General features: G+C 44.9%; 1 protein-coding gene across 1 annotated transcript; it reads right to left on the bottom strand.

The window, feature by feature from the left end:
- Window positions 1–164: 164 nt before the first annotated feature.
- On the bottom strand, window positions 165–21,757 carry MYO1C (myosin IC). Its single transcript, XM_010075319.1, has 32 exons — window positions 21,707–21,757; window positions 20,062–20,217; window positions 19,352–19,467; window positions 16,222–16,420; window positions 15,224–15,304; window positions 14,725–14,904; window positions 14,441–14,539; window positions 14,095–14,208; window positions 13,475–13,546; window positions 13,090–13,209; window positions 12,783–12,865; window positions 11,980–12,085; window positions 11,514–11,594; window positions 11,274–11,365; window positions 10,060–10,154; window positions 9,791–9,837; window positions 9,447–9,527; window positions 9,155–9,260; window positions 8,509–8,626; window positions 8,199–8,312; window positions 7,945–8,021; window positions 7,712–7,780; window positions 7,195–7,279; window positions 6,821–6,980; window positions 5,942–6,025; window positions 4,198–4,291; window positions 4,033–4,088; window positions 3,411–3,546; window positions 1,839–1,909; window positions 1,338–1,435; window positions 967–1,066; window positions 165–399 (listed from the first exon to the last, which is right to left on the bottom strand). The coding sequence occupies exons 2-32, from the start codon at window positions 20,188–20,190 to the stop codon at window positions 373–375; spliced, it is 3,090 nt and encodes a 1,029-aa protein (XP_010073621.1). The 5' UTR covers window positions 20,191–20,217; window positions 21,707–21,757; the 3' UTR covers window positions 165–372.
- Window positions 21,758–23,744: the final 1,987 nt, after the last annotated feature.

Genomic DNA, 23,744 nt, shown 5'->3' with positions numbered 1-23,744 from the left:
GATTGTGCGTTTTGATGATGACAAGCACAAATTTTGGTCATTTCCAACTCTTAGAGTCAGAGCTACCTCTCCCTCAAAGCCCAGCTGAATGTTGCATGAGCCATGGTTTTGCAGACATTGCGTTGGACCCATGCGTTTGCCACTAAGGTAAGGAAGAGAAGGCCTTTCTTTTGGAACTTTCATATTAAGACAAGAAAGCAAGATTATTTTTGTGGTGGTTTTTTTTTGAAAGTGCAAGTCTTTGGCAACAATAAACAAAATGAGCAAAGCGAGGAAGGAGGGGGGGATTCTGCTGGGAACAATGTCCGGCCAATGCTGTGGGGTGCAGTCAGACTGACGGAGGAAAAGGTCTGGGCGTGGTGGGATGTTTTATCATCGAGAATTCAGTCGAGGAGCAACCTGCAGGAGAGGAAGGACAAACCGGAAACTGTGTTGAAAACAAAGCTGCTGCAACAGAAGCAGATACAGGTGATTGGTGAGTCAGAGGAGTACACAGCGCTGGTGGTAGCAGGGGAGTGAGGGCACTCCGAGTATGTTCTGGATTTATTTCTGAATAACCTTTAATTGGACAATGCATAAATCAGTTGCATGAGTATATCAGACTAGTAGGAAGGCTGCAGACAAGCTGAGAAGCTAAGATTTTTAGGGTTTTTTTTGCTTCCTGTGTTTTTAAATTATTTGCCGCAGAGTTATAGCATTAAAGCCTGAATCCTAGGGAGAGAAAAAAAAAAAAAAAGATTGATAGGACAATGCCTTGAGTTGGAGTGAGCCTGGCGGTCTCTCAAGACTGCAGGGAGAGAAGCACGATGCACAGCTCCAGCTGGGGCAAAGGCTGGTAGACCAGGGCACTGCATTCAGCAAGAAAGTCATGGGGCGTGTGTCCCTCTGCTGCAAATACGGTCTAATGCCAAAATCTGTGTTTGGATCCACGTAAGTGAACCACCCTTTCTTTCCACCTCTACTCACCACTGTTAGATGGCCGTTCTTGGCTTTGGCTATGAGCAGTTCTGATCCCGATATAAAGTCGATTATGCCTTCTTTGCCTTGCCCAACTGTAAACTTTATGCTGCAAAGAGGTAAGAATGGATTTGATGAGTATTTGATCTCTCCCCTAACCTAGTTTTACCCTTTTCCTGTGTGGCTGCTTTGTATTGCTGAGGCTTAGCTTGTACAGATCTGCTTGCTCAAGGAAACAGAGCCTCAGGTACGACGTACTGGGTACATTTTGATATCGTAGAGGTGTGTTTCTGTAGCCCTTGAATGCTGAAGCTGAGCTCTCTTCAGAGCCAACACAAGAAAACCAAGGCAGCTCCTGAGCTGGGCTTGGCCTCACTCACCTGCCCTGGTTGATGTTGACGTTATTGACTTTGTCTGCCTGCATGGCTGTTTTCGTGAGCGTCTCGATCACGTGGTCACTTTGAAGTACAACGTCTCCCTGGGAGGAAAGAGAGACAACAGTTTGTGATCATGATGTAGTGTCAGTGTACCAACATGACTATGCTGTAATTAAGAGGGACGGAACTATCTCCATAGGTTAGGGTGGAAAAAACACTTCTCCAAGTCTGGTGGAGATCTCTGTGGCCTCTGTTTTGGGTCACACTGTCCCTACAGCAGCTCATTTACAGACAGGGTATCAGTGATGGAGGCAAGGGACCAGCCCCTGGTGAACCCCATCTGTGAGCACAAATAAATCCACATGAAATGTTGCCGAGAGCTGGCCCAGAGTTCTTACATCCATGTCACCATGTGTGCCCCCCCAGCTGGGGAACTTCTGCTCCTTGTGCCTTTAGAACGTTTTTCTGGAGGTGGTTGGAGGAATGACAGATGAGCCCCACTACCTTCTGTTTGTTATCCTCGCAGTGCACGTGCAGCACAAACAAGTTGTCACTCAGGCTGCTGACGGAGATGCCTGCAACAGAGAACGGCCGTTTGTCACCCAGCACAAGAGCGCCGGGACTCTGTGTGTGTTTCAGAACCTCCCTCAGGAACACAGCAACCCCAGTTCCCACACCAAGAAACCCGACAGCTGAGAAGCTGCACAGAGGCACAGAGCTAACGCGTCAGCAGAGAGGCTGCAAGGTAACAGACACTCAGCTGAGAACTGCTCTTTCAGATGCCCCTGTCTGCCAGAAGCAGGAAGGATGCCTGTTTACAAACTGTCCTGACCCTCATGGACTTGAAAAGAGCCACTTGGGCCATTTCAGGCACCTATGACCAAAATTTTACTTTTCAGCACCCCCTGGACAGGTGTTTCATTCTGGCCCAGTAGGTGGATGAGGGGTATAACTCCTGGGGTATGAGGAAGGAGAGAAACAGCTGAACAGGGGGTTCACTGCTGTCTTCCCACACTGCCAACGCTGGGTAAGAAAGGCCAGAGCTGCTGTAGGAGTTTGGCTCCAGAAAGTTACCGTTGCTGTGAATTCCTCGCTTGTCGTGCAGCTGGATTTGGGGGCAGGCTGACCCCACACCCACCTGCTGCTGTTCTGATCCCTGCAGATCCAGCCCTGAGCTGCTGACTGGGAGCTGGGTGACCCGTTTGGGCTCCGAACTCACTGTTTCTGCGCATCCAGCCAGCAGTGCCTTCTGACCACACAGCAGGCACAGGGCTTAGCCTCTGCCATGAGTTACTAATGTTTGCTAAATGAAAAAAAATCCTCTCCCTGAGGTAGGTGGGTAGGGATTAGTTAAGGAGCACTGTGCTGTGCCTCAAGAGTATTTCTTCATAGTTTATTTTTGGCTTTTGTTTAATATCTTGACACTAGATACAAACTGGATGAGCTCTTGAAATGGAGCTAGCCCATGAACATACAGCTCTGCCATAACAGCACCCTACAGGAGGCACAGAACCCCAAATTAGTGCTGCTTTTGGAACCCACTTCAAACGGTGACAGTCACACACACAGCAGGTAGGTGCATCAGGCTCCCGTAGACATGATTAGCACCTAAATTGGCTGTAGAGAGGAAGCGTAGCTGAGCTGAAGCTGTGAAGGTAGAGCTTTCAGACAAGACAAAGCCACGTAATGTCTCAGACAGACTCAGCAGTTTTCTCTGTCTGATCAAGTTTCCCCCTCTAAAAGCATCAAGTCTCTGTCCAATATTTAGAAGGCCAACAGTTGTCCCAAGGAGCTGCTGTGTAGTAATGGCGCAACTCCCCTGCGGCAGAGACGTGCAATTGGGAAATGACTTAGGAGGGGTTTGGGGGAAATTAATTGAGTAATTTTTGTGACATTTTACAGAGTTTAATTTTGGAAAAACTCAATTTCAAGATATTACAGATTTAAAATGTATCAGATAATTCCATTCTTGTCCAGGACAAACCGGTTATTTTATTTGCTGTTTTTTAACTGAAGTCAGTCTTCACCTTCGCTACAATCCAGTGAGCCAGACCCCCTTTCTGTTCCCATTCTCACCTGTCAGATTGGCGTAGTCGATCCGTTGTTTGATTTTGGATTCTTCAACTATGATGGCTGCATTCTGGGTGAGAAGCAGCTGCCGTGATCTTGCTTTGTATCCTTTCCGGTCATACTTGATCACAGGAACTGCATACTGAAATAAGTGTTAATAGTGCTAAAAATGCAGCGTGTTCCATTGCCAGCTACCTCCCTTCGGGCCTGGAGAGCCTGCGGGAGGAACTGACCAGTGGTTTGTAAACTGGGACTGGAGACAATTTTTTTGAGTCCTGTTCTCAGTTCTGCCACAGACCGTTGTTCACCTAGAGGAGTTCTGAACAATAACTTGATGACTACAGCTGTCTGGCCGTGGGCTTGAAAAATCCAGGTTTAGCTTCAGGCTGTGTAGGTTTCTTCACCCCTCCTCTCCTCTCCAGCCAGTGCAGCTCTAACCCCTTAACTGACTTAAACTTCCCCAAATCTCACAATCCTATTTCTGAGCCATCAGCTCTTCCCAGAGGCTATCCTCTAAGATAAGCTTAGTATAATGTAAAATTCTCTCTTTTCTTCAGCAATCTAATCTTCTGATATTCTGCTGAATAACTCTAGAAGCTCGACAAAAGTATTAGGACACATATCTCACCTTAATTGCTTCACTGTCTAAAGCCTGAAGGACTTTAGCATTTATCTCTTCGTTACCTGTATTAAAACCAAAGAGGTGGGGGGTCAGAAAGAGATTTCTAGCAAGGAAAGAGCAGATTAATCCCCCTCTTCCTTCTTGCTGTTAAAATTCACACCACCTACTCACCAAGTCGAGTGTTGATGAAGAGTCTAGGAACACTCTGAGGGTAATTGTCTTTTTTACCCTTAAAAATCTCACTGGCAATGACTTTTTGTTCCAACTGCAAGGACAAAAGATGTATTCTTGTTTAGTATAAAATGTCTCCTTAAATGAAAAGATAAATCTGTCTTAAAAGAGATGTCCCCTTTTTGGTTTTTTAGCAGTCATCATCTACTTCTCACTGCCTGAATCATACTAGTCACAAAATCCCACAACGTATTCCATACATCCCTTACCTTTTCAACACCTTAGGGTAGAAAATATATTTTTTTTTTCCTCTTTCAAGAGTATGTATTATATTACCTGTTTATCTCTGGATTTTGATAAGGCCCGTGTTTAAAAAGGCTCAGAATTTTCCCACTGCAGAGTTTCTCTTAACCTCTTCCTCCTTAAGCTTAAACAGTTTGTTCTCCTGCTCTATCCCATAGGGCTTCTTTCATGTTTTGGATTATTTAAGTCCCTCCTGAAGCCTTTCAGCTAGTCAACATCTTGAAGTACTGACAAAAAAGGAATGTCCTCAGCACTGTGTGGCATGGTCACGACCGATTTCTGATCTACTCGCTGTTCTCTACCTTATCCCCTGGCAAACCGAGTGATGCAATGAGCCAGCGCCTGGCCCTGGGAGTTCCTGTTGGGCTGATGAGTCACCACAAACCTTTGGTCCCTTTCACAGCAGCAATACTCCAGGATCCGGTCACCCCGCGCTGTAACTGGGACTTCTGCTCTTAGCTCCTCACTTGCGTTTCCTCAGAATACGAACAAAGTCCGCAAAGGAGGAAAGAGGAAAGTCCCTTTGCTTTATTTAGGGCAAACGTGTGGTACGGGTTCTTTTACACAGTGTGAAGTACTCGAGATGATTTACAGGTAAAAATGTAAAATACATTTACAGGTAAAATACATCCATTATGAGTGAGTCTGGTTTGCTGGGGAAAATTAAGTGTTCTGCTGAGTAACAGTGGGTATTAATCCCCTGTCCTTAATCACAGGCTCAGCCACTAATCTACAGCATTCCCTTACATCTGCTTAATGCTTTGCAGGCCTTCAGAAGCACTATGATACACTATGCAATAAAAAAAAAAAGCTTAAAGACAGCTATTACTGTCATCTCAGAACAGTCACATCTGAACTGTTTCATGTATCCACTTCATGCTCTGTCCCTTTTCTGAGATTTTTTTAATATATTTAAAAAAAAATTCCCTCTCCCTACCTTTCCATGATGAGATGAATCAAATTTCAGTCTCATTTTTACTCTTTTTAGCTAGAACAGCAGCTGTAACTGTTCACCTAACTTCTCTGTTTGGAAAATTACTAGTTTGGTGTCTGCAGAATTCCTGCTCTCTACAGGGTACAGAATAATGCGGCTTCCTACATTTTTATCTTCCATGGGGGGAATAACAGGGTCTTTCAATGTAGAAATTATATAGGGGCATGAATATACAACACTGTTTTTATGCACACTCTAGTCTTTTTTGTCTCTAAAAGAAAATAAAAAAAAAATCATGGGGTTCTTGTGGACCTGTTAACCAATCCCTGAAGAATGCACTGATGCGAGAGCTCCTCCCTCTCCCCACTGCTCCCCTGTAGCAGAACCCTTGTCCCTCCCATCCAGCTGCTCCCCTCCTTCATTTCCTGCGGTAACTGAAGCTGAGGACCCCTCCTGCTGTGGGGAGCATCAGCGGAGTTTGTGAAATGACGTGAAGTTGTCTCCTACCTGCTGCTTCCACTCTGGGCTGATTCTCTTGCAGTAGGTCCAGACCATGTTCTGCATACAAAGCTGTCGCAGGAGCTGGGATGCCTGAAGAAGAAATTGCACATAAACAAATGAAAATAGCTCAAAACTACTGACAAACCCATTCAAACAGTGAAGACAGAGGAGAAGCAACTGCAGAAGCTGCACTGCTGAACTAAAATACTGTTTCATGACAGAGTCACTTCTAAAATTAAGAATAGGAAGCTTGTTTTCCACCTTTTTAAGAGTTTGCCCTGCAGCGTTCTCCAACTGCTCCAGAATGGAGAATGAATAGCAGGCGCACTCCCCTTCCACTGCTGCGCCCCTCCTTGCTCCCAGCTGTCCCTGCAGTCCAGACAAGGACCTCTGGATAAGGTAACTGGGACTTTCTGCAATATTTTGTTTCGATCTGATAAAAAACCAATTCTGCCTGATGCAGAATAATAAGGTAATAGGGGAAGTTTAATATGTTCTTCACAGGCAACCACACTGTCACTGCAGCTCATTTCACTGGCTAGGGGGAACTGAATTGTCTCAGATAAAAAGGGAAGAGAATTTTAGAAACAGATGAGAAAACCAGTAGAAAATGGTGTTGCAACAGCACCACACTCTCAAGAACTTTCAGTACTACAGCTCTAATCATTTTACAGATACACTATAATTACACCTATGTGATGATGTTTGGATTAATTTAACTGGTAGAGACGCTAATGCAGGGTGGAACCTGAGCGAGAACCGGGCTCGTTCTGGCTCTGACAGCAGGAGGGACCCCTCAGGCCTGTGGTGGCCCGTCGTCTCCAATACTGCCGAAATTCTCCATCGTGCGTGTCGTTCACCTGACCCTGGCGCAGCTGTGCCTACCTCGCAGAGTGACGGAGGAGGAGTTGGCCATGATTTATCCAAAACATTTTTGGGTAAATTACGTTTGAGGTTCATCAGGAAGGAGAACCGGATGTAATCAAGGAAATACTCGTTCTCTGGGCAGCGAGGGTGGTTCCGGTAAATAAAACCTTTAATGAACCTGAGGAAGAAGAAAATTTTATTAGAAAATTAGAAAAGTGATCAAAATTAGAAATATTTAGAGGTCTCTTCCAATCCAACCATTTTCTGGGCTTTATTTATTAGTTGTAATTCAGTTAAAACCCCCTCTGATACTGTAGCGACAAGAAAGTTTATTCTTATCACACTATTGTTCAGAAGTACCCATCTGATGGCTTGGATTCTTCTTTACACACCTTCTGATAGTCTCTACCGCCCACTTCTTCTTGGCAGCTTTTCGGCGTCCCAAGGTTCCCCGCCACCAGGACTGGATGGCTATTGCTGAAAACAACACACAGGTTTTGCGCTACGTGAGCTCCTTCATACCAACATTGACTCCATGCAAAACCGGCAAAAAAGAGCGCTCGAGAAACAAACGGCTGTCAGCATGGCAGAGGGGAAAGAATATAATTTAAGTAAGTTTTTAACAATATGATAGAATGGATGAATGTCCGTAGAACAGCAGCAGCAGACGGGAGCTGCGGCAGGGGGGCTGCTGTGCAGATGTGACCCGAGCCTGCTGCTCTTGCTCAGTCTCACAGACTGAAGGTGGAAGGACTGGGCACCACACCAGCATCTTCCATTCTAGTCCCAGCAAGGCTTTGGGAACGTTCCTTCTTGCACAGCACACTCAAGTCACCTCTGACAACAACGGCCTCCTGGAGCGCTGCAGTTACGCAGCACCGCAGCCTCCTCTCGGTCTCTCTCTCATACCTGAGTGTTTCATGTGCAGGAATTTCTTTCGACGGTAGAAACCTCTCCATGTGGCCTGCATTTTTGTTGCTGAAATTGCAAGAAAAACAGCAATTTGAAATTGTGACCAAGCGGTTTTTGGTAGGAAAAGGCTCAGCTTTTTAAACAAAAATCCCTCCCCGAACAAACAGCAGAACAGATCAGAAACCAGACAGCTCACTGGCCATGGAGCTGCTGCCGTGTGTGTGACTCACCCAGACTCTGCTTCCTCACTTCCAGAGCATCCTCCGTTGCAAACAAGGTCTTGGGAAAGCGGATAAAAATCTTTGTTCTAGAAATAGAAATGCAGAATGATGTTTAACATGCCAGAGGAGTTTGCTTCCTGCCCTCAGCATCCCCTTTGGGATCTCTAATCTTTTCCTCACCCGCTAGACAGAGAAGCCTTATTTAAAAGCAGTGACATGGATGCCCAATGATTCATAATCTCTAAGAAAACAGAAGAACTAACCGTCCCATTTTGTATTCTTCCTGTTTGTAGCCAAGATGCTTCACCAGCACAGCGACCCCATCGTGCGGCCGTCCATCCCACGTAGGCCATGTTTCCGGACAAAGGGATTTGTACCTGTAAATCGACAGCAGAAGAAATCTTAGGGAGAGCAGTGCAATCCATACAGGGCAAGGGGAAAGGAGAGAGGCCATGCTTCTCGCTCCCTCAAGAAAAGAAGTCTTTCAGGTGTAAGGGCTGCCTCTTTGCTGTTCTGTGGGATGGAGACCAGGGGGAGGGAGCAGCAGGGAGAGGGAATCCAGGGTGATCCTACCTCTGCAGGAAAACTTCATATTTTCTTCGATATGCAAACCCAGTTCTGCGCACTCTGAGGTTCTCCATCAACCCTAGGTATTTCACTTGATGTCGGATTAGAACTTCATCAAATCGATCTGGAGAGAGGAGGAAAACAGAAAGATGATTGATGTACAGCTGTCCCTTCATCTGGAGAAGGGAAGGTTCAGTTCCTGGCTGTATCTTACACAGTTATCCTTAACCTCCGACCCATCCTCACAGTGCAAGTACCACACAGCTTACTTTGTGTCTCCTGTCTCCCTGCCCCTGCCTTAATATAAATTTATATTTAATTCCAAAAAGTAGTTCTCCTTTAGGATGTTCTGTGCAGACAGGAGGAAGAAATGAGGGAGAATAAAGGTCATTAAAAGGAAGTTACGTAGGTTAATAATTCTTCAGTTCAAACGTGACCCTACTCCACCCCAGACCAGTGCTCCCATTCTGAGTCCTGGCTGCTGGTACTGCCACCACCCCTCTACGAGAAGCTCTGGCACAAACCCAAAATGAAAAGAAAAAAAAATCTTGTGGGACTTCTTCATTTGATTTCCTTTCTGTGCCTCGCTGACTGGGATCTAGTGGTCTATATATAGCTGTCGCAGAAAAGAGGAAGATCACCAGGGTCATACCAGGCTGTTTAGCATCGTTAGGTTTAATGCAGCGAATGTAGGAGGGTTCTTTGGACATCAGGATCTCCATGAGTTTGGAGAGGCTGTTCTTAAACTGAGTTGCTGCCTAGGAGGAAAGAAAGAAAACTATGTACAAAGCGATGACTTACAGCTAGTGCTTGTGACTGCAGAACAAACCTCCGTCTCCCAGCCGTAAATGCAAGAGGCTTGCATTCAGATCACCGTGTTAGACAGGACATGGCTTTTTAAAAGAGGAAACAGCCACACTTCCATACAGCTCTGGGGTTCTTACCGTTTCGGGTCTCTTTTTGTCTGTCAGCTCCGTCCTGTCAAAACACTGATTTATGATAGGATTCTCCGAGTTGCACATGGTCTGCAGAGAGAGACATTTTCAGAGATGAAGTACAGAGCGTTCTTCAGAGAACTAGCAAAGAAACATGGGACAAAACTGTTTGGGGTTTTTTATTTTGTTTGCTTTTTAATAGTAAAATGTACTTTGGGCACCTCAATTTGTCTTTTCCTAGCGCAGCCCTATGGACACGCATTCTCCAGGTGAACATCCCTCGGGTGCCGCCCCATTTTAAACCCGACTCATTGTTCTACTAAGCAGTGGAAATGTCCTCTAGCCACACTCACCTCCTTCAGGTTCCGAAAGAGAAGGTCATTGTTTTTATCTAGAAAACCTGGAAGAAAAAGAAACCGCTCAGGCTGCCACCGCTGTTCCACAGGAACTTCACAACAAGGCAGGAATTGGAGATGGGGAATTAAACTGGTTAATCAAATAGGTGTGGAAGTATTGTGTGCCCAGGTTTTTGTTTACTATGTAGTGGAGCTGTTCTAATTCAAAGGGCAGAGGATGGGAGGAGAAGAAGACAAGAGACAGCAGAGATGATCCACACCCTTACCTGCAACGCTGTAGGTGACCTCTCCAGCATAGTGCAAAAGCCGAAACTCCTCCCGCCCCAGAGACTTGCGAGTCTTTTGGTCAGCGAGCTTGTGCCTGGTGAGAAAGTAAGGAAGCTTCATGAGAAACAAACATCTATTTCTCTGGGGGGGATTCACTTCAAAAATCGCCATGGCATTGGATCCCAGAGTGGGACTACATGAATGTGGAGGGGGGACGGGGGGAATAAATCTGACTTGCTGATTTTCAAAACCAAAAGTAAATAAAGAGTTATCAACTAGCAAATCATAAAAGTGTCATAAAATATATTTATTTCAAATGGATGAACTTTCAGCTTCCTGGCGAGGCTGCAGAGTGGTTCTGTGTGCACATGAAATTAGAGTAGAGGTAGCGGGCAAGAAGGCAGCAAAGATGCTGGCAGCAGGCTGGCATACTCATGGGATGCTGTACAGATCCTAATCTGAGCGTACACAGAACATTCAGTAAGAACAGAAAGACATTCGGAGCTCCAAAACTGAGGTACACAATCTGAAAGGTGAAACACGGAATTCACCCCCCGTGGCAGCAGCATGGGCAGTTTACCAAAGTCGAAGGAGAGTATCAGTGTCATCTGGGAAGCAGATGGGCACAATCTGCTGTGCAATAAAAATCTCACAATTTCAAAAGCACGGACACTGCTTAGATCATTCTAATGCATATACCCCACTGAACACTATTTTACTAGTAAAATTCTGCTCCGTGTTCTAGTTATTCCTGGGCCTGACTCGAGTCACCAGTGCTGGGCAATGATCTGGCCTAATGCTCCACACTAGAGAGTTTGTCACACCTGAAGTTTTAGGGTAGATTTTGGAAGAGCCAAGGAGCTGCAAGCCTGCAAATTCCTTGGACACATTAGCAGTAGGATGCCAGGAAGAGATCTGTGAAGAGGCAGGTCAGTAACAAGAGTTTTGTGGCTCCTACTGTATTCTGAAGCATAGCCTTGAGAAGAGCAACGCAGTCAGGACTGACAGCTCACTCTGTATTATCTTCACTCACCATCTAATCTTGTTGCAAAAGAAAACACGATAATATTTTATGTGGGAGTAAGCGTACCTAGGATGCCACGGCCATACGCGCAGTGAGTTGTAATGCTGTCTAGGAATAATTCAAGCTCTAGGCTCTATCGTGCACGTGGATCCTACCGGTATAACTGCTCTCCGCTATGCGAACACTCACGTGAGAAAATGAGGGTGGTTCTTCACAGTTTCCTCCAGCTTCTCCAAGAACGTTGTATCTGTGGCATCCCCTGGTCTCAGGCACTCTTCATCCTACAAACACACATTCTGGTATTCGTTCTTTCTGTGCTTGCCAGCGCCCAGGCGGGCTCTAATTGTGTCTCACTGATCACTGCCCCCGTTTGACCCTTTGGGCACACCATCCCCTAGTTTTTAATTTAAAAAGGTGTTGTCAACTCACCAAAATAGAAATGATGCCTTTGAATTTCTCTTCCACCAAATCACAAATTATTTTGTTATTGAAATACTGAACTGGTTCCCACTACAAAGACAAGAAATCACACTTGGGTGAAAACAGTTCTAGACTGGAAAAAAAATCATGAACATTTCAGAACATTTCAGACACCGCTGTACTTAAAATAATCTGTCAAATCTGAAATAAAGCTTTTTCACTCACCAAATCTGTTTCCCTAAAATTCAGTTGTAAAAGCATTTTTAAAAATCAGAGTAAAAGATTGGAATGGCACTGCTCACTTCTACCTGTATCACACAGAGTTACCAAAGTGTTTCAGAAAGAAAGGAAAAAGGAAAGTTCTTTAACTCATTTACTTTGGAAACTATCACTAGCAGCTCCTTTCCCAATCTGTCCTCTGGCCTGCAGGAGGTGCTACACAGGAGGCAGTGGAAGGGATGATATTGGCTCTTACCGCTATGCCTTCTGACTCGTATTCCTCTTGTTCTGACTTTAATGTGAGCTCTATGAAGAGCTGCTGCAATTTTTCATTACAATAATTAATACAAAACTGCTCAAAGCTGCAAACAAAAATCAGAAAAAATAATCACTAACACTGTACCACAAGTAAAAGAAGCTACAATCAGAGGGCAGCAGCATGAATGTATCTGTGCAAACCAAGAGAAATAGATTTAGTGAAATGTTTATTTACCGAACGTATAAATTTAGTAAGTTTAGTGAATCTCATGAAAGAGTTCCAGAAGAAGGGAAAAATGGACATGAAGGGTGGAACACAGAGGAACACAAAAACTTGTAAGAAGGGCCCAATAATACTGCAAATGTGAGGGTCTCCGTTCATTGCTATGTGCCAGAGTTGGGTTCCAGGCTCTGACACCGTCCCAGTGGCTGGTTTATAGCTGTGCTTTCCCATTCACACCACCACGGAAAGACGCCACAACAGCCACCCCTGTGCCAGAGAGCTGGACAAAGGCATAGTTCAAGCTGTCATGTGAATATGCCCCCAAAAGGCAACGGTCTCTTTAAAATATCGGGGACATTAATAGCTATAAATTAATAGCTACCTATTAGCTGGATGCCCCAAGTGTTAGAAGTCCTGCGATTATCAGTTATTCGACTGATTTCTTAAAGCTGAAACATCATTTCTTTTTCTCTTACTAACAGAACAGAGACGGAATAATGTCTTATTTCAGAACAGAGAGAAAACACTCTAATGAATAAAGTCATGTGAGTTTACTCAAAACACTGATTGAAACAAACCTGTTGTGCTGGAAAACCTCAAATCCATAGATATCAAGCAATCCCAGAACTGTGGTACTTCTCCAGCCTGGAAACTCTCCTTCCTGCAAGAGGGTGAAAAATAGATGTTGGTCTGTACTCACAGCTACGATCCATCGCTGGATCTTACCCATGTAGTTACATGTGCACCTTACCCTCTTCTTAATGGAAATCAAATGAATTTAGAAATCACTGTGCAGCATGGAGCTTACCATTTCTCTGCTTTGCAGCTAAAAGATTTGAAACTTCCTTTCACGGTTGGATATCAACAAACAAAAGGTTAATTTACCTTGTAAGCAAGAGACTTGTTAACCTTGTTCACCAGCCAGGAGAAAGTGCGTCCGTATATTGCCTTAGCAAGCGCATCCCTTGCGTAGGCTGCCTGCTCCAGGTTCAGAGGACTGATGAGCTGCATGCAGGAGAAAAAAAGCCATTCAGCAGCCCTTCATTCCACTGAGAGATTTAAGTTTCCGTCGTCACTGTCAATAAACAGCCCCCCGACAGCACCCTGTGTGGGCTCAGCTCACATCACTGTCTCCCAGCCGTGCAGGTCACTGACAACCTCCTCTGACAAGTGAGAAGTGAACTGTTCAGTTCAGGGAAGAGAGCTGACGGGGTATCACGAGCTTCATTTAACTCCACGTGCCTCCCCGATCCCCAGTTCATGTTCTTACCTCTTCCCCTTTTGCTATGATCTTCTTGTGGATCAATGCATCTCGAAGAACAGAGCCCTCAACAGCTAGAAGCTGCAAAGTAGGAGAATATAAAATTAATTTATGAAACAGTCCATTCAATTTATCAGTAACAGTTTCAAGAGCTCAGCAAGGCTAGTCCTCAAAAGCACAGTCCAGTGAAACAACTCTTTATTTTCCCATTCACACCGCCAGACTTCTTGCAACGTCAATCCTCCCCTTTCCTCCCACACACCACCTCCTTTCTGCCAGTGATATGAACTAACAAACAAATTCTCTTGATTGTTCTGGCACTAAGAACTAAGCAAAGCCACAAGGGTTCTTTTTTTTTTTTAATTTATTCTTCTCCGGAGTAGGTCTATTCCTATGCCACTGCCTGAAGGCAAAAACCTCAAAGTCAGCAGTGGACCAAGTGGTAAATAGAGAAATTGTCAATTACAGGGTTTTGATGTTAATATTTGCATTTTATTTAGGTTAAATAAAAATAAACCTATGAAAACTCCTAAATCATATTGTAAATGATACAATAGTACAAAGTTCAAAATAAGGAAACCTCTCCAATTCATCTTTAATGTAACGTGTCTCTAACTGGCGATACTCACCCTAGCCAGATATTTAATCTGATTCTCTGTAGTGACCTGAGCATTTCCTTGCTCATCAACAGCAAACTGCACGTTCCCCAGATGCAGAACACTAGCCACGATACTCAGCAAATCCTAGCATGGAAGCAACAGGCAGAAATCAGGATTATGAAATGAAAGCACAGTGAGAAAAGGCAGCGAGATTTTTGCGTTAATTAGCATTTTATGAGAACATTTTGTATTTTTTTCAGGATTTTCGCAGAGAATACATTCACTCTGAAGGCTGCCTTTGGTTAGAAATAACAAAGGAAAGCAGAAAAAATCCTTAAGAGTAGGAAAATGAGCTGTGCTGTCAAACATGTCTTACCTCCACCTCGTTGTCATTGAAGCTTATAACGGACAAGGCTCTTCGCACAATCTTCCAATCATTTTTATCATTTATGGAACTGACCCTGGCGCAGTGACCCTAAAAAGACAGAGTTTGATGTAAAGAAGCAAATCATTTCAAAGATATATTATTCATGCTCAATGCACTTCTGCCATGTGTTTCTTTTTACAGCAACCATCTCAGTGGTATTTTTGTAGTTTCCTTCCCTCACTGCAAAGTCCTATAATATAACAATATTATAAGAATTACCAGCTAATGCACACCTTTACTAAATAGTGATACTGTTGTGGGCTCTTTTCGAGGCCCAGCCTTCGCAGTAAGTCCTCTTCCCCTCCTTCTAGCAGCTGGTAGAAAATGTGGAAGTTCCTCTCTCCATGGTTCTGGTGCACAACTCGGGATTTCTCCAGGAGGTAGTTCAAGATGTGGCCCCCGACAGGAGCCCCCTAAATCAAAGCAGATACATTGAAATAGTTAATCAACACAGAGGAAAATATTTCTGCTTCTTGGTGGTTTATTCAGACAGGATACAAAAAGACAGGCTACAAGAAGACAGAATATCTCTAATTTTGTAATATCACCATCTCTATCTCTATACAGTGGCAAAATGAGTTTTGAAGTGTATGAAAAATGAGCTATCAAGTGACAATGACATGCCATCACACAGATCATGGCTACAGCACACACACTGAACGAGATTCGATCCACACACACAACAGCACAAGAAAGCACAGGCAACAACCCTGCTACGAGAGTTAAAGTTACCCTGTAATCAAACTGCACGTCCATGTATTTCCCAAATCGGCTGGAGTTGTCATTCCGAAGGGTTTTTGCATTTCCAAAGGCCTGAAATGAAAATTAGAGAAATTAATTATTAGAAATAATAATTAGAGAAAAATAAATAAGTATCAAATAAGATTATTTATAAACACTTTGGTGAAGCTGCCAGTTGTTTATTTACAGCCATTAAAGCCCAGGCTTGTCCTGTTTGCAAGGGAAACCAAGAAGGAAACAGATTGCTACGCCAATTCTAATGCTGATCTTACACCCAGCGCAAGCACTGCAGATGGAGCATGCCTCTGAAAACATTTCCATCCCCCCTAGCAAGCTTATTTTAATGCTAGTTCACTGCTGACAACATATGTCACGTCTGACAGTCTTTTCAAAGCTTCCTCTTTCATCACAGCTATTTGCTTACAGTCACCGCAGCTCGGCTCCCAGCAGGCACTGTCCTAACAGTCCTCACGGGGAGCACACCTTCCTCCTGCACGCAACACACATTCCAGTCCAGAGTGGAAATATCGAAGGGAACTACAAGGACAGCTCAGGACTGGACACTAGAGGACACCACAGCACTGGAGGATGCGCCCATTTATCAGAGGGCAACGCTGTCCAGAGCGGACGTGTCTGCTGCTGGCTTTGCAAACTTCTGCAGCGCAGCAGAACTCTTCCCACGCCAAACGCCTCCCTCTCCCCGCAGCCTGATGGCTCCAGAACTGCTCCTGCTGGGCTGGAAAGGGCCAAGCGAGTTCAGCAGCAGACGGCCATTTCTTTGGCTTGGAAGCAGACCGGGATTCCCCCGTGTGCAGCGCGAACGGTCTGCCCACGGGCCAGGAACGGTTCCCAGGATACACCCTCTGCTCTGCACAGACAGCTCAGTCGTGCCCGGTGGGCTCCAGCTGTCCCACCCCCTCAGCTGGAAAATGTGAGTCCTGCCGGGGTGACTCAACGTCCCGTTTCCCTGCGGCAAGCTCTAGAGTTACCTCCAGGACGGGATTGGATTGTAACAGGCGGTCCTTCACGGTTTCGACCTGCTGGCTGGCCGGACAGGTCACGGCGTAGTACTGCAGGATCTTCTTGGTGGCCTCCGTTTTGCCAGCCCCGCTCTCTCCAGAGATCAGAATACACTGATCCTTCCTCTCCGTGCGCAGGGAGCGGTACGAATTGTCCGCAATGGCGTAGCTACGGGACAGCGAGAACCAGGCGTTAGTTTGTTTCCACCAGTGAAGGGCAGAGACCGCTCAGCTAAGACTATGCCACAGCGTGGACTCCCTCAAAAAGAAGTGTTGGTCTGTGGGGTGAGAGCGTATTGCCTCTGCACACCAGTGACAGGAGATTGCTGCGACCGCTTTGCGACATCTTTATACCCATCTGCACCACTGGGCCAAGTTCTGCAGGGTGATAGCACAGATCTACCAAATCCCTTCTACCAAATTCTTTTGACAAGAAGAGTTCCTGTAGAAGACGACGTGCAGATAAACTTTTCTAAACATACGTGAGCTCTCAACTTTGGTCTCAGAGAACAAAAAAGCTTTACACTCAGGAAACGTCTCGTTTTCCATTGATCCTTACTCTAGCTTATCTTCTAAGTGATGACACGCTCAGAAGGTCACAACTGCCCTTTGCTATCCGGGTGGCTCCTGAGCCCAACCTCTCGCGGCTTCTCTTGGACTGCAGGAAGAACAGGACAAGCCAGGATAAGCGTCCTGCAGCCTACCTGAACCACCATCCAGCTCAGGCCAAACACGACCCAAGACACCAGATGGTTCCTCCTGCCTGCGCACAGCCAGGGTTCGTTGCTGCTGGCCCTGGAGCCCTGCTCCTTCCTTTGCTGCTGTTTCTCTCCCTTCTCTTTTCCTCCCTGCGATAGACCTGACGGGATCTGACACCAAGAATCTCACACACTTTTACAACACCAGAGAGCAGGAGGATGAGTCTGACAATGGTGGCAACTGTTTACACAGGGAGAGAGAAGAAGGACCAGACTGGTGCAATGGAAGAGGATGAGAGAAAAGAGGAGCATTGCTCCTTCAAAATACACTCATAAGACAACCTCCATCACAATATTTTCAGCTGTCTTACATGCGGTGATCAAGCAGACATCCTGTCTTCATACACTTGACAACCTTTTAGTAGCTTTGCCTTTTTTTTTTTTTTAACTCTCATGCTGTGAAATTAATTAGAAATAATCACGCCAAAATAACAGCCGTGGCCTTCTCAAGTCTATTAATACTTGGTGCTAAGGCAACGCCAATGAGCTACCTAGCAACACAACTGCACACTTACCCCCCTACATTCATCACTGCGTTCTCTTCCCATCCAAATTCTGTCTCTGGAGTATTTTGAAAACAGGTGAATAAATGTAAATTTAATTTAAATTTTAAGCCTCTAGACCGTGTGCCTTTACTGGGTGGTTTTACAGGACTGTAACTTCAAGCAAAAAGCTAGCAGTCACACACAGCACATACAGAATCCGTCACTTAAAGATCTTTATGGTCCCATTTGTAGTCAGCACCTCTGAAGCCCCTGGCAGGCTGTAACCAGGACAGGATGGGACATGACTCTGGGAAGTCTGCTGTGTTTCACACCCACAGGGATAACTTTTCTCCTTTGAATGACTACGTGTGATGCACTTCCCAGAGAACCCAGCGCCCAAGCCTAGCCTTAAACTATTTTGACGTTGGAATGGCAATACTGAAGTATTTTGGCTTTCCAGAATAAGTTTAGAATAAGAGAAAGAGGAAATAAGACATGAAATACTGCAAAAGGAGAAGCACAGAGTACTACAGTACAGAGCATATCAGTGCTCCTCAGAATATTTTAAATGCATAAATAATCAAATAATGTGATTTTTAAAATGAAATTATAAGAACAGCAAAAAATACTGTTGTCCCAGTTGGAGCAGTACTGGTGTTCAGTCCTGCAGCTCTCAAGGATTTACTTATGAGCCTCAGGTTTTACAATTTCTTATGGGACTAGTTAGAACAAGAAGGAAAACAGCCTAAGAAATAATCAGCTACGTTGTGATCTAAGTCACTCTGTGTAGCACACGCAGGAATTAAAGCAGAGCTGCTCAGCGCCCCGTGTTACACTGGAGCATTACAGAGAACTCAGCAGGTTTGAGGGCAGGGGTTTTCAGGTTTAATCATCCCCCACAGAAGCCCACATGAGAAGCCTGAAACACTCTAAAAATCACATTTTTATCATAACAAATACAGCTTCAAGTGTTCAGACTTTCCCTAGTAATGGTGCTTCTCCCCCCTCTGTGCTTGCAGCAGATTCTGTTTTGCTTACTCTCCTGGGCTATATGCCAGTAATAAGGAACAATCCAAATAGCTCAAAAATAATATCATTTACTCTTCCAAGACCCCTTTAAAACAAAAAATAAAAAAAGGAAAGTCACAAAAAACCTCCAAGAGGTGCTCAGAATTTGGCCCTTGGCCCTAAAAGAAAGCATTTTGGAGCCAAATGTCCTCAGCTCTCAGTCATCTTTCTCAGTCTGACAAAAAGATTTAAATGCTTTCAAAAATAACTTTAAAACTCCCACTTCTTCTTTTTTTTTTTTTTTAATGGGAAATTGGGAATGCTCACCAGGCCAGACCATGTAAATAAATACATTCCGTGTTCCAACAGGCTGACGGTCTCTTAGCAACAAGGGAAATACCAGATAAATATTGGTCAGGCAGTAACAGCAGAGGTAGGAAAGAAACCACCACGCACACAGACACACTGTTTCTAGTTAGCCCGAGGCTGAATGAGCGATGTAGCAGCAGGGGAAACTCACAACTCGGACACGCAGACCCCAAGTAACCCTGAACAATGAACTCCTGTCCTGCCAGGGCTGGGTAAGCAGCTCTGTTCTTCCAGCCAGGAAGGAACCAACTCCCTTTCCAAATACAGCTCTTGCAAAGGCAACTCATCCTCTTCGGAGAGAGGAACAGGAATAGAACGAGCCGCACACCACACCCTCCAAAAGATCCGTGATATCCCTGTGATTTTTAGTGCTGCATCTGGGACAAGGAGCAGTCCTCTCTGCCTGTTCTCACATGTCATTCTCGCACACGCCTGCGTGGGAACGGCACAAGCTGCACTGTTTACCCACAGGCCACTCACAGGTGAGGAGAAACTTCATAGAAGCTGACACCGCGGTATCGCTCCATGTTCTGTTTGCTGTAGATTTCCAGTTCCTTGTAGGGATTAACAGACACCAGAACTGAGCCAATGTATGTCTGAAAAAGAGCACAAAGTAGAGAGGTTACGGCAGGTCTGGCAGCAGATTCTCCCAGAGCCCAGACTGCTCTGAAGGCCGTATGTTGTTGACAAGGGCTGCTTGGGGATGCTGCTGAGGGCTTCCAAACATGCCAAGGGTGCTGAAGAAGTGACCTCTCAGCGCAGTGAGAATGACGTTGCAGGAGTTACGTTATCCCTGCTGGATAAACAGCACCTGCAAATAGTTTTAGTGCTCCTAACAAGACAGAATACTGGATGATTTCTGAGACACCACTTGGGATCAAGTTCAAAGCTGTGGTTGCTGAAAGCCCACCACCGAGTGAGCTTGTGAAATGGAAGAATGTGGCGTGAGATGGATTTGCAATGCTGGCAAGACCTGGAAATGCCAGCAGATGTCAACCAGAGCACTGCCATGAGTCCCTACATCTGTTAACACGACAGTATCCCAGGCTAGGTCTGACACAAGCCCATTAAAGCTGACACCACCATCTCCAAATCCAACTGCAGAGCAAAGCTATGGGATGTCTTCTCTAGCAAATACCCGAATTCAGGCCACTGATGAACACTTCGGTTTCTGTCCCTCTGCTACTCACGTAGATCAGATTCTCCTTGAAGCGCTTACGCAGATTTTCAATAAACGCTGCTTCACTGGTGAAGTTCTCAAGCAGGACAAAATCCTGCACCCCGACGCGGTCGCGGGCCGTCAGAGCGCTCTCCATCATCAGCCGAATACCGTTAGTCCCCGCTCCCTGCAACCAAAAGCAGAGGAAGGTTGGGATATCTGTGGTTCTGTGCGCAGCTCACTGAGTCCAAAAGAATGATTAACCTCAATTACCCATGGACAGCCTACAAACGGGAGAGGATATTAGAATAACCCCCTGCTGCTTAAAACACTGGTCAGTGTATACTAACAATTTATCCGCTGGTTTATACTAATTGCTTTGATGGAAGACAAGCCAGCATGAGGGAGAAGTTATTGCTGAATTTCCAATCACTTTAAAGGAATCAATCAATCAAACGTGCATTTCATAAAGAAAATAAAACGAGAATTTCCTTTTCCAGGCATCGTTTAGCAGGAGGGAGACTGAAATGCGTTCTCTCTGCTTTTCTCTCTCATTTAATAACGGGAAGTCATTTCGAGGTAAGGAATCTTTTATGACTAATGATGATTCATCTTATGAGCAAACAGCTTCACATTGCTGACCAATTTAAAAGCTTTAGCAAGAGATATCCAATAGGAAAATTATGGAGAAAATCATAACTAACGAAAAATGGGCATTTCTGCATCCCACGCTAGGAAAATTATGGAGAAAATCATAACTAATGAAAAATGGGCATTTCTGCATCCCATGACACTGAATTTACAGTGACACTAACATCCATCCCATCCACCAAGCTACCTCTATTCCCTGAGCCTCTTCTAGATTACATTTTCAATGCGGTGTGGTTCAGACACAACCATCTTTGGAAAACAGGTCTGCTGACTCCTTACTTCACTCAGCCTCACGTACTAAAACAGGGAGAGGACATGTGCACCGAGTGACTCAACACAACCATCTTTGGAAAACAGGTCTGCTGACTCCTTAATTCACTCAGCCTCACGTACCAAAACAGGGAGAGGAAATGTGCACCGAGTGACTCCGTTGCCACTTGCAGGGAAAATTTCTACTAAAGGCAATTAGACCCAACGGACAGATGATGTACGAGGCAGAGAAGACGAGAGACTCTACAGAAATCAGAGACAGGAGTCTGTATTTCTTTGGAAAACAGGTCTGCTGACTCCTTAATTCACTCAGCCTCACGTACCAAAACAGGGAGAGGAAATGTGCACCGAGTGACTCCGTTGCCACTTGCAGGGAAAATTTCTACTAAAGGCAATTAGACCCAACGGACAGATGATGTACGAGGCAGAGAAGACGAGAGACTCTACAGAAATCAGAGACAGGAGTCTGTATTTCCTTATCATATTCTTAAATCCTTTTTACTTTGCAAATTCCTCACAGCGAGCACCCTTCTCCTAAACCATCTCCCTAAAGCACTAACGCATTTCACAGAATCGGTTATATTCTGCAACGTTGCCGTCACTGGCACAAATGCCACCAGAGCTTGTTCCTACAGGGGCTCGTGCACTAACAGCAATACCCAGGCGCCAAACCAGGAACAGCAGACCCCTGCTGCAACACCGTCATCCAGCCCCAAAACCCTGCACAATGATACAGATGATTTTTGCTGACTCACGTTGTCAGGTAGCTCCTTTCTGCTCCTTCTCAAGATATAAGAGTGGTCAGAGCACAGGGGCTGATGGCGTGCAGGGAAAAAAAAAATAAAAACAACCTTGGTCAGAAGAAAATTCAGACTAAGTTTTGCTAAGTAGTAATAAAGGCAAGACCTACTGAAGTCTAAATTTGCGCTCAAAAGGGTGCAAATCCCCTCAGTCTGCAGTTGTTTAGACTTACCAATCATTTACAAATGTAGTTTTGCCTGTTTCTGCAAGTTACAATTGACTTTCCTTCCCAAAAGCCCAGTGCCTGGGCATAAGTGCTTGCATGAACCTCGCAGCTTTCAGAAAGAAAATTAGTTCCTACAACTTGCTACTGGGAAATCTCAAATCCAGATCCACTCTAATGGCTCAACCACCACAAAGAAACATCATTTGAACTTCCTTTTTTTTTCCCCCCCCCTTATTTTTTCACATTAGTCTCATGGTCTGGAAGGCCTGATTTCTACGCTTTGGAAGACGCAGGTTGGGAGGAATTTTGCAAATACTGTCATAAGTAATCCTTTTTAAATGCCAAAAACTTTTCCAGCCAATTCCTCCGCACCTTCAGCAGGGTTGGCTTCTTCTACCCCCTGTGCCAAGCTGAAGAGGAAAGTGATAAGCCCTGGCGAAGAAAGGTGGTGAGATAAAGGACAACACTGGCAAAAGAAACAGAGAGAAATCACATCCAAATAAACTCTGCCTAGAAACCAGAATCCTTTTATCAGAGCAGTGCAATCCTGGAGTGGGTTTTGGACAATGTAATGGGAGCAAAGGAAAAACCAAAAGAAAATAACTAGTTTTCACTTTGGTAAGTTTGTAAATACGGTTTTAAAACACAGCTGCCTCCAAAATGACTGAGGAGAAACTTCCACCCTCGCACAGTTAATCCAAGTTTATATAATCCTAAAGACTTTCACAGCAAACGTCACTTCGCAGTTTCAGCAGCTCTTTCATCAGCCCCTCCCTCCAGCTCAGGACAAACTGATCCCAGCTGTACGCATCCAGCCTAAGGAAGAAGCAATCTATCCGACTTCCAACACAGAAAATTGCACTTGGCCACCTCCTTTGGGACAGGCATTTGAGGCTAAGTAGCATTCGGTTTCCTCCGCGCTTTTTTCTTCTCATCCAACTCCAACTCTCTCCATGAGAACAAAGAAACTATCCTGAAATTTTCAGTTAAAAAACCAAACCAAACCACCTAAGCTAAATGCAACTTTTCAACAATAATTAAATGTGACCAGGTTACCTAGTCAGGATTCTCCAGAATATAAACTTTAATCACAGCGTTGTACCCTCCCAAGCCCAAATTCAATGCAAATATAAACATCAGTCATAAACCACAGCTGAGCAATACCCTTCTCTGTGCCAGCGCTTGCTCCTTTGCTTTATTGCTTATGGCCAAGCCTACCACTCACTTAAAATGTCAACATTAACTATTTGATTGCCAATAACTTCAACAGATGCAACATAAAAGGAGGTGAAAATAAATCCTTTTTTGCGAAACGGAAATAGAACAGCGATGCAGAAGGAAGAAAGCAGGGAAAGACAACACTATTTAGAAAAAAAATCACACCCATGACCACATGTTCCTACTAAATGATGAGTGTGACAGTAAGGCATTGAATAAATTAAAATAACTGTTAGTTATTTTATGTTAGCAGGCAGACATCAAATCTGGTGGCTGTAAATTGATGCTAGAAAACCCAGTCTAGGGGGTAAATATGTTACAAGGAAGCTAATTAACCATTAAAGCAGCTTGCCTATGGACAGGACTGGCTCCCTTGCCGTCTTTGCAGCGGTTAGACTTATCTCTGCCAAAACACCGCCGGCTGACGTACAGTTGGTGCATTTACAACATCCTCTGCCCTGTGCTACGCCAGAGATCAGCTCGGACAACTCTGGCAGCCCCGTGGCAGGGAGAATGTATTCCAGACAATTAGGAGAATACAGGCTGCGAGGGTCTGATTAGACCCTTCCTTGGGAAAATCAGTTTTCCTTCAAGCTGCTAAGAGAGCA

This window comes from Pterocles gutturalis, unplaced genomic scaffold, assembly GCF_000699245.1.
Source record: "Pterocles gutturalis isolate BGI_N339 unplaced genomic scaffold, ASM69924v1 scaffold18392, whole genome shotgun sequence".
In the NCBI taxonomy this organism is placed as follows: domain Eukaryota; kingdom Metazoa; phylum Chordata; class Aves; order Pterocliformes; family Pteroclidae; genus Pterocles; species Pterocles gutturalis.
Note: the sequence above shows the minus strand (reverse complement) of the source record. Positions and strands in the feature narration are given on the sequence as shown.